Source organism: Fundulus heteroclitus, chromosome 19 (assembly GCF_011125445.2).
Source record: "Fundulus heteroclitus isolate FHET01 chromosome 19, MU-UCD_Fhet_4.1, whole genome shotgun sequence".
Lineage (NCBI taxonomy): Eukaryota > Metazoa > Chordata > Actinopteri > Cyprinodontiformes > Fundulidae > Fundulus > Fundulus heteroclitus.
This window is the reverse complement of record NC_046379.1, coordinates 19,377,472-19,388,506: the sequence shown is the minus strand read 5'-3', so window position 1 is coordinate 19,388,506 and position 11,035 is coordinate 19,377,472. Positions and strand designations below refer to the sequence as shown.

The 11,035-nt window shown below is 43.9% G+C and overlaps 1 protein-coding gene across 1 annotated transcript in view; it reads right to left on the bottom strand.

Annotated features, from left to right (window-relative positions):
* Nucleotides 1–494: 494 nt before the first annotated feature.
* The window catches only part of col10a1a (collagen, type X, alpha 1a), a 26,636-nt gene continuing 16,095 nt past the window's right edge, over nt 495–11,035 (bottom strand). The window contains exons 6-7 of the mRNA XM_036150955.1: nt 4,259–4,376; nt 495–2,860 (exon numbers count right to left, since the gene is read on the bottom strand). Of these exons, the coding sequence (XP_036006848.1) occupies nt 1,026–2,860; nt 4,259–4,376 (1,953 nt within the window). The 3' untranslated portion in view covers nt 495–1,025. The remainder of the gene's footprint in view (nt 2,861–4,258; nt 4,377–11,035) is intronic.

Below are 11,035 nucleotides of genomic sequence, written 5' to 3'. Positions count from 1 at the left end.
TCCATCCATCCATTTTCTGACCTGCTTAATCGCTCATGGGGTGGTGGGGGTTGCTGGTGCCTATCTCCAGCGTTCACTGGGCGAGAGGCGGGGTACACAACACATAGACAGACAGGACAAACAACCATTTACGCACACACTCACACCTAGGGACAATTTAGAGAAGCCAATTAACCTAACAGTCATGTTTTTTTGGACTGTGGGAGGAAGCCAGAGTACCCGGAGAGAACCCACACATGCACAGGGAGAACATGCAAACTCCATGCAGAAAGACCCAGAGTTTGAACCCAGGACCTTCTTGCTGCAAGGCAACAGTGCTAACCACTGCACCGCCTTCAGAAACTTCAATTAAATTAAATGTTTCCATGCAAAAATGAGTCTGAGTCAGAAAAATCTCCATTAAGACGTTATTTATTTTGGTCTTTATGTTTTACATGACACAACAGATGTCAAGGGTTATAACAATGTTGCTGCTAAAACAGTTTGTGTTTAGAAAAAACAGTCAATTTGATCATTATCTTTCACAATATATTCAAGTCACATTTAGTCACAAACATGTTGCACAGGGAAGAATTGATGTACTTTTATGAGATGGATGTTCCCTACCACGCCCAAGAAAAAAAAGAGAAAACAAACAAAAACAAGATTGTACAAAAACAAAGAAGACAGACACTAAGTCAAAAAGACACCAGTTTAAGTCAGTATAAAAGGAGACGCGTGTGAAAGAGAACTTTCAGACACAACACAGTTATAACACCTCGATTTCACATGCTGTTTACATTACAAAACATCACTGGAACATTGTAGATTGCTTTCTCCCTCCATAGATCAACTGTTTTCATAAATTAGATTTCCTTCTTTTAAGCACCCATTTCTTGTAGTTTTTCAAGTTAAGATGCCACTATTCCTCAAGAAGGTTGAACCGCCTGTCTATTGGGTTGAATAAAAATGAACAGGGAGTTTTACTTTGAGAAATAGGTTGCAACATTAGTTGGTTGGCTTTTGGAAACTTCTGCACCAACGTATCACGTTGAAGCAATGAGGAATCCAGAGAAAGAGCAGTGGACATTCTCTGCAGCAAAGACGCCATTGGCCTCTTCATCGGGGATCTGGACGTAGACGGTGTCCTGCTCATCAAGCAAGAGGACAGCGCTACCAGACATTTGGTCCAGGAAACCCTTGTTGTACTCATCATAAGTGAACATAATTGGCTGACCATTCTTGTACAGAGCCACCAGGGCATGAGCTCCATTAACATGGATGCTGTAGGAGAAGTAGTAAACTCCAGGAACCTGGCATGTGAAGATCCCTGATTCAGGGTCATAGTGATTCTCAGCATTGTAAACAATCTGGTCAAACCTAATGGGGGTGCCAGCAGCAGGGTAGGGGGTGGCCAGAACTGCAGTGAATGCAGACATGGGAGACTTGACCATAACCTCACTCAAGCCCATTCCCTTCTCAAAGACAACCTCACCAGGAGGTCCGGGGGGACCAGGGGGGCCAGCTGGGCCAGGTTCTCCATCAGTTCCGGGCTCACCAGGTTGACCTGGGGGACCCTGAGGTCCGCTAACACCCTTTGCAGCCAAACCAGCGGGGCCAGGAGGTCCAGGAAGACCTGGGTGTCCCTTAAGGCCAGGAACACCAGCAGGTCCTTGTGGGCCAGCAGGTCCTCGGGCACCTGGAGCTCCATCAGATCCAGAGGAACCGGGCTCACCTGGACGACCAGTGTGTCCTTTGGGTCCAGCGGGTCCTGGAATACCTGGAGCCCCTGGGGTACCTGGGGCACCAACATTACCTTTCTCACCTGCAGGTCCAGTGGCGCCTCTTGGTCCAGGAGGACCGGCTGCACCTGGATAACCCTGCTTGCCCTGGAAACCCTGTGCTCCCTGATCTCCCTTGTTTCCCTTAGGTCCCTGATGTCCAGTTGCACCTGTGTCACCTTTGGGGCCAACAGGGCCTGTGGCTCCGGGGAAACCACGTTCACCCTGAGGTCCAGCTGGACCCATTGAGCCAGTTGCACCAGTAGCACCAGTATAACCTGTTGGGCCTTGCTCTCCCTTTGCACCTGGGGCACCTGTGCTACCTGGAGCTCCCCTCTCTCCCTTCTCACCATTTGCACCTGGCTTTCCATATCCAGGAACTCCAGGGGCACCAGGTGCTCCAGCAGGTCCCTGATGACCTTTAGGCCCAGCAGGACCAGGCAAACCGGGGGCACCATTCTCACCTGATTTACCTGGAAGACCTACACCTGGGGCACCAGTGTGACCCTTAGGTCCCTGTGGTCCCATGGGGCCAGGGGCACCATCTCTACCTGGGCTACCTGACTTTCCTGGCTCACCATTAGCACCTGGTTTGCCAGGTCTTCCAACTCCTGGTGAACCTGGAGCTCCCGTTGCACCCATAGGCCCCTGAGGTCCCATCTCGCCTTGAGGTCCTGGAGCTCCATATCCTCTATCACCCTTTTGCCCAGGAAGTCCAGGAACACCTGGATGTCCTTTCAGGCCAGGTTCTCCTCTTGGTCCCATTGCTCCAGGAAGACCGGCAGGTCCTGGTTTGCCAGTTGCAGACAGACCAGCAGGTCCTGGGCTTCCAGGAGAGCCAGGAACTCCCCTTGGTCCCTGAGGGCCAGTGGCTCCAGTATCTCCCCTCTCACCAGGTGTTCCAGGGACGCCAGGTTTGCCAGGTCCACCTGGAGTTCCAGGTTTGCCAGCAATGGAGCGGCCAGGATGTCCAGGAGGTCCAGGGGGTCCTTGAGGTCCAGTATGACCAACGCCATCCTGACCTGGGGCGCCAGGTGGCCCTGGAGGTCCCTCTGGGCCAGGCTCACCTGGAGGACCAGGCTCACCTGCCACTGATACCACTGTGAGAGGGAAAGAGAGATCATCATCAGTGGCAAAAAACAACAAAACAACAACAAGCAGAAACTAGTGAAAGTGCACTTTGGTTGGTTGTGTTGAAGGGGTTATCCCAACATCATGCATGTTCAAGCAACAATAATAATAATAATAATAATTTAAAAAAAGAAAATTTGGTCCCATTGGTCAACTGGTCCCATTAAATTAGAGAAATTTTTGCTTTTTTCTGTAAAACTGCATGTCTATTTGTGTTTAGGTGTTTCCAATTATGTCCAGATTGGAAGCCTTGGATCACCTGTCGTATCATCCGTCACAAAATAAAGTAGAAATAAAGACATTTTGGGCCTTGTATCTGATTTGGTCTGAATGAGAGGGATTTTTTCATTGGTCTCATTGTGGTCACGTGTTTGAATGAAAACATCCCGCTCTCTCTTTCTCTCTTTGTTACTCTCTGGCTAATTCTGGCCCAGTTTGGATTAATCAAACACAGATGTTTTTAGTTTTGTGTTAAGCAGGCAACACCCAGGCAAAAGCCGTGCTGCTGGGTCCTCGGACTCTAATTGTCAGTGTCAAAACCAAACAATATACAAACAGCTCCTCCCCAAAACAAAAAATAGGAGTGTTTACATGCAGGGTTGCCACATGGAATATTTATTCTGCATTTTTGGGAAGAGTAGAAAATACTAACATATGTATTTCACACTGTCCTTCTTGTTTTGTATTTGTTTTTCCTGACTAATCTGGAAAACTCATCACATGTAGTTTCTGTTCTGGAGTTTTACAATTAATCCTTAATTTAAGGAGCAGCAATCTAACTAAAAAAACCCAGATGTAAAAATGTGTAGAATATTTATGAATGCAAACATAATGAATATAACTGCCTTTTGCATTTGTCAAAACAAGTGCAAACCTGTATATATCGATCTCTAGAAAACAAGAAAGTTGTATTTTGCATGAAAAAAAAGAAAACTAACAAAAACTAAACCTCAGATCAGAGATCCTCAGATTTTGCAACCTTCAGAAGCAGAAAACATTCTGACTCTATAGCGACTAGACGCAGAATAACAGGTTTGTTATTCTGCGTCAGATCTAAACAGAGACTGACTGGAAAGAGGCAGGTCCACTGCTACAGCCAATCAGAGGGCAGCACTGCTGCTCAGCAGAGTGGAGTTCAGATTTAAAAAACCCTACACAGCTGTGATCAGCACCTGCCGGCCCGCATGTGGTGCCTCCATCTGCCGTAGCAAACTGGCCCATTTCCTCAAGATTTAAGACGTGAACTGCAGCTGATGTAAAAAGGACTTTTGTATTGAGAAAAAGCTGCTTCTCTCTTTTAATTTATCTTTAAAAAAACAAACAAACTGAAGAGCTGGCAGCTTTGTAAAAGGTTGTATTTCTCTTACTGTGGCTCTTAACGGACATGGGCACCACTTTCTTCACCACGTAGCCCTTTCCAGTGGCTGCTGCAGAGGCCACGATGAGAAGGAGGATGCTTGCCACTCGTATGTCCATCTTGCAAGCTCAAACCTGCAGGTAAAAGAAGGAGATTGTCAGTACAAGCGTGCCACAGGTTAAACTTTCTGCAAGCGTAACACTTTTGTCAAAATTTACAAAATGTGTCAATGCTTGTTCTAGTAATCAAGTTGCAAATCGACACTTAAACTCAGTAGAAAGCAAATGAGAAGTCTTTTTGCAGGGTCCTCTTAATATTGTCAGTGGAGCATCCCAAAGGTATGTTTGATTCTCCTATGAACCAAGGCCTAAAGAGATCTTAGGTCTTTGCTACACTCCTCCACAGAAAGAAACACTCAGAGAGGAAGAGAGAAGTCACACATACCGGTATCCAACAGAGGAAGAAACCCAAATCTCTTCTGCACCAGAGAGCTCCTGGTGCCGCTGTATATCCTTAGGGTGGGAGCACAACTGAGGATATGCTGCCCTCCAGTACAATGATGGAGGGTATTTATACCATATCTGCCCCTCACATCATTAAAAAAACTCACCAAAAAAGCACCTCCCTCCCTAGAGCTAGGGTGTAATTAGCAGACAGATCTTCCCGAAGCAGGCATGTCACGTCAGGGTGCCTCCATGTCTTGAATATCCAGACACATGATTATCACATTTTGTTCTGTCTTCTCTCTAACATGGAAATGATCATTCTTGATATAAAACCTAGACACATTAAAATTATATTGAGGAATTCAAGTAAGAAACAGATTGCGTTTAGTATCTATGGAGTTACTATTACCATGATTGCTGGTGGACTTCTTTAATTTTTTTTTATAAAACTTTCATTTTAGTGCTTTTATACTCAAGTTGATGGAACTGCTTATCATAATTATTATAAGGATTACTAAAGGACTATTGTGATTACTAATTTATTACCATCATCATTGTTATTTTTTAGATTTCTTAATCATTTAGTAAAATTTTCAACTTGTTTTGTACTATCACTAATCCTTTTGGTTATTATTTATATTTTTAATCAGTTTTCTGAATAGTTTCTGCATATCTACAGAAAGATATCTGATAATACGGCAATATTTTGTGTAATAATGGTTGTTCTCTCTCCTTCTAACTACATTTTTTCTCACCTTCAGAAAGAAAATAACATGTTATGCGTTAATTCATTTGAAAACAAAAAGGGTTTTCTCTAATGGTTTTATTCAGGTAACAAAGTTCACACATGGGATTTTCTTTAAAAAGAAAGACAAAAGGAGTTTTTCTGACACAAAGGTTGCTCTGTGTATTTATTGCAAGGTATCTACAGTGTAAACGCTGTGAGTTGTGGGATGGTTTGGTAGGGAGGAAAATTATTTGGACTTTTTTATGACTAAAACATATTTTAACTATCATATAATGATATATAAAAGTACTAAGATGTTACTTAAACTTTTAGATCCACTTGCTGGCCATTATTTGGTTGGATTGCTATAGTTAGGGGGAAATTATGGGAAAAAGTAGATTTTGATTTCACCTTTTGTCAATTTTTTTTGTGTGTTTCTGCTTTAAAACAGCTCACAAAGTTAAAGACTCTCTGTAGTCAAGTACATGCAGTGCATCTGTTCAGCCACCAGAGGGCATGTTTTCACTTGTGTACAGCAGATTTTCAGAGCCGTGCCCTTGTGGTCTTGCTTTATTTTTGGTCCCCCTCAGTGCACATGGATTACCCAGGGCTTCAGGCACATTGGTTCCATTAAATCTGGTTCCTGTCGTGATGTGATGTTGTATTTCTTCAGTCAACCTCTGAGTTATCCTCCCTCGCCCTCCACCTTGCTTACTTTGAGATCTTCCAACTGTAATTTCTCAGCTTCAGTCCAACCACATAGGAAATGCATACACCCAAATAATCACATGTTCTCTAACACACCAGCAGCCATAAACGATGTGTAGGGTAGTCCCATGACCCGTTACCAAATCTCCCTGACCATTGCACGTCCGTTTATAGCAAGTGTTCTTCTTGCGTTCTTCTAATGTGCGCACATCATACAGGCAACATGTGTATATTTGACAAAATGACGATGAGCCGCATGATTGAGGCCTTCGCCGGGTTTCTATACGAGGCGTCTATAGCGCACGTGACTGTGACAGGCGTCTTTCACCACAACTTTAATTAAAGATCCACTCAACAGGGCTCGTTGGAATCCTCTTCTCTCTTTTTTTTTTTGTGTAAATTAGACCCAAATTATCTGCAATTTTCCAAAACACTACCTTCTCTTGCTCTAAGCACTTAATCATGTTTGGCAAGTGTTGTTTAGGTTCGCTCAACCTGTCAAATAAAAAAATTAATGTAGTTTGTGATCTTCATTTGCAAATGTTCACAGACAGAAGAGACGGCGTGCAGGAAAGGTGCAGACTGAGGTGAAACTTTGTGATGAAAGAAATACAGCAGAAACCAGAGAGAGAGGTTAAATATACAGCCAGAATTCTGCCAGAAGTCTATCATTGAGGTGCAACTTGCTGAGGGACATTTAACCAAGCATCAGTGGAGGTGTATGGGCATATTCGACCCTGTATGATGGTGATTAGTTATGAAATAGAGCAAATGACGCAATAAATCAAAACCTGTGCACCCATTTCTTGCTTTTAAAAAGTGATTGATATTGTACATTGTACAATTGTTCCACACTGTAGAAGAAAATGGTTGATATCACTAAACCCATAAAATTAATCTGACATTCATGCAGATGATTAGTGGATGAATGTTTTTATCTGGAACTCTAATGTCACATACATTTCATTATTTTGTTATAAATGAATACTAATAGGGACTGCATAGTGGCAACAGTGGGTAGCGCTGATGCCATGCAGCAAGAAGGCCCTGGGTCTTTCTGCATGGAGTTTGCACGTTCTCCCTGTGTGTGGCATGTTCTCCCTGTGAGAGAACCCATGCGTGGGTACTCTGGCTTCCTCCCACAGTCCATGCTTCCTCCCACTGTTAGATTAATTGGCCTCTAAATTCTCCTTAGGTGTGAGTGTGTGCGAGAATGTGTGTTGCCCTGTGATACACTACTGACCTGTCCAGGGTGTACCCCGCCTCTCGACCACTGACAGCTGGAGATAGGCACCAGCACCCCTCGTGACCCCACAAGGGATATATGTGTTAGAAAATGGATGGATGGATGAATCCTAATAGGCAGCTGCACTATAGTAACACAGTATAAAATGTGTCTCAGGGATGGATTTGAGCTCAAACTGAAACTCTGATACTCAGAGAACCAAAAAAAAAGGGATTATTTTTTCACTATCTGACAGGATTTAGACTAAACCTTCCCAGAATTAGGTCACTTAGGATAGCTTGTATCATTTACATTTGCTAAACACCACAATAGAGTGGGGATTTTTTTTTTGTTTGTTGCTTTTTTTCATTTCAGACGTTTACATACGTTAATTTAATACGCCCTTTTCAAGGAAAGTCCAAATGATGACATCATGGCTTTGTAAGCAACTGTTATTGTACGACACCTGACATGGACATCTTTTAAGGCAATAATTCAAACAGATGGCTTCATCGTGTGGTATTGAATAATGAGTTTTAATGTATCATTGAAGCTGCAAACAGAGTTCCAGTATTCATAGTGAAACAAGTCCTGCAGTGACTTTGGCATAAGGCGATTGACGATTGTTACCTTTGGAGGAAAAAGAGAGAAGCTTTTAGGCCTAAGCAAACCATCCCAACTGTGACCTCTGAGGGTGTCAGCATCATGTTGTATGGGCCTTTTGTGGCAAGAGGGAGTGGAGCAGTTCGCAAAATAGATGGCACCCTGAGGAAGGAACATTAAGGCTGGTCCTGCTTTATCAGCTGTGCAAAATTATCTTTATCCAGTAGATTTTTCTATTTTGGATAACTTGCTAGCTAATGCCTCACTGTGCACATCAGCAGTTTTGCCAAATTGTCATCATGCTGCATTACTTTAAAACCTCTCTGTCCTTGCGCACTTTGGGGAGAGGCACCTTTTTTCCAGCTTTAGTCTAGTTTAGATGAAATGACAGAGCGAGGGAGGGTGGGGTTAGGATTTTATTTGTTTATTGGTTCAGATAAGTTGAGTCTATTTCTGTTTCTGAAACATGTCTGAATCACTGCAAACGATGCCCTCCGTTTTGGTTTCATGTTCTGAGAACAATGATTCCTCTCTTTATGAAAAGCAAAAAACAAACACAAAAAATAAACAAAACTAAACGTGCGTCTGCAGCGAATCCACTCAGGACTTGAATTACAGTATACGTTTGTTTTCTGAACACACCACTGCATTTATATATGAAATACCAATTTGTTTTACTGTCCTTAAATCTATGAAAGACCGCGACCCCATGAGGGATAAAGCGGATCAGAAAATGGATGGATGGATGAAATCTATGAAAGAGCATTAAAAAGCTTTATGCACTGTGGTCATGACATCCCTACAGGAATTTGATGTTTTTTGCTGCCTTTATTGTAATAACCATTAGGAATTAGCCTTTAAAACAGAGCATGCTGACGTTACTTGGCCCTTACACCATCATTAGCACCTCCCAGTAAAACATGCACACACTTGCTTTCGGTTTCATGTCTTAGAGTTGACACAAGACATAAAAGGGTTTTACTGAATTTAGTAAAGTAAGTTAACAGCCAATTAAGAACACACCCAAAGAGCCTCCTGCTTTCGCAAACTCATTTCACATGTGGGTTATGCAACAGTCCTCATCAGTGTAATGTACACTGCCTTGCAAAAGTATTGAAAGCCCTTGCGCTTTTTAACATTTTGTGAGGGTACAACCACAAACGTCAATGTATTTATCGGGTCTTTACGAGATAGTCTGACGCACAGTTGTGCATAACTTTAAAGTGGATGGACGAGGATGGTTTTCAAAAATCATTTAATTAAAATCTGCAAAATGGGGCATGCATCTGAATCCAGTCCGCTTTAATCTAATACATCTAAGTAGAACGGTGCTTTGCACTTTCAGTTAAAAGTCGCCCAATTTCAAAAAGATTAAACTGTTTTCTAAGTATATATGCAGCTTTTCTGTGTGGAGGCCCAAGAGGCTTGTTAAGGCATGAATGCACAAACAGCATCAAGAAGACCACGGAACTGTATCACAAGCTTTGAACGTCTCATGACGCATTGTTTAATCGATCATCTGAAAACTAAAAACCAACCAAGCGTTGCCGTCCGCCCTAAACTGACAGGTCAGGAAGAGGAGCAAAATAATCAGAGATGCATCTAAGAGGCTTGCTCCAACTATGGAAAAGCTGCAGAGATCAGCAGATCCACTGAGAGACAAACTCCACACATCTGGCCTTTGTGGAAGAATGGCAAGAAGAAACCCATTGAAGCACCATTAGCTATTTGCCACAAGCCATGTAGGGGAAATAGCAAACATCTGGAATCAGAGGCTCTGGTCAGATGACCAAATTTAAGCTCTTTGTATATCCATCCATCCTTTGTCTTCCACCTATTTGAGTGGGTCACGGGGGGAAACCTCCAAAGGGAGCTGGCTAGGACACCTGACGATCAGATTCCCAAACCCCCACAGTACCAACAGCTGGCATAACTCCTTGACCTAGCTGAGTCTGACCTTTATATGTTGGAAGCTCATTTTGGCCACTTGTATGTGGGATGTTGTTCTTTGTGACACGTTCCATATCTCATGACCATAGATGAGGGGTCAAAATGCAGATGGACTAGTGCACTGAGGCCTTCGTTCACTACAGACCAAAGGAGAACCTGCTTTACTACAGATGTTGCTCCAACCCGTCTGTCCATCTTCCATTCCATACTACCATCAGTCGTGGAAAAGACGGCAAGACACTTTAACTCTTCCGCCTGAGGCAGAGACTGACCGCCTTTTCCGATCAAGAGCCACGGCCCCAGTCTTAGAGGAGCTGACTATCTTACCAGCAGCTCCACACTCAGCTACAAATCGCTTCAGTGCACGCTGAAGGTTGTGGCCTGAAGAAGCCGACAGATCTTTGTCTGCAAAAAGCAAAGATGGGACCCTGAGGTTCCCAGACCAGACACCGTCTACTCCCCAACTATGACTTGAGAGCCTGTCCATGAAGACCACAAACAGGATTGGTGACAAGGGGCAGCCGTGGCCTTAACACTTGCTGGGAACAGGCTTGAGTTTGTGCTTAGAATGCGCACACAGGTCTTGCTTTTGGCACACAAGGGTCGGATAACGCTCAAAAGACACACAGATCACCCATAATCCTGCAGCTACCCCCCAAATATACCTTGTGGGACACAGTTGTAAGCCTTCTCCAGATCCCCACAACACATGTAGGCTGGAGAAGCAAACTGCAATTACTCACTCAGCAATTTCACGCGGGTAAATATCTGGCCCACAGTTCCACGGCCAGGATGAAAGTCACATTGCTCCAACTGTTGGTCAAAACTCGGATCCTCTATTGAATGAGCTGGAAGGTTTGCGTACCCTATGATGATGAGGGCTATGTTGTCTGGAGCCTCAGCTCCTGGGAGGGTCTCCTAAGGAAATTGGCCTTGGGGAGGGGTCAGACCAAGAGTAATTCAATGATTCCAAATTAACAGTCGCCCACATAAAGAGCGAACTCGCCCAGACTAGAAAACTGGAGCACCCACCTGTAGCCAGTCCTTGGTTGCGGGGTCGGGCTCAGCTTAAGAAGAAGCTACAGGAATCCCCTCCATGTGGGCCCCCACCTTCAGAGGGGAATATTA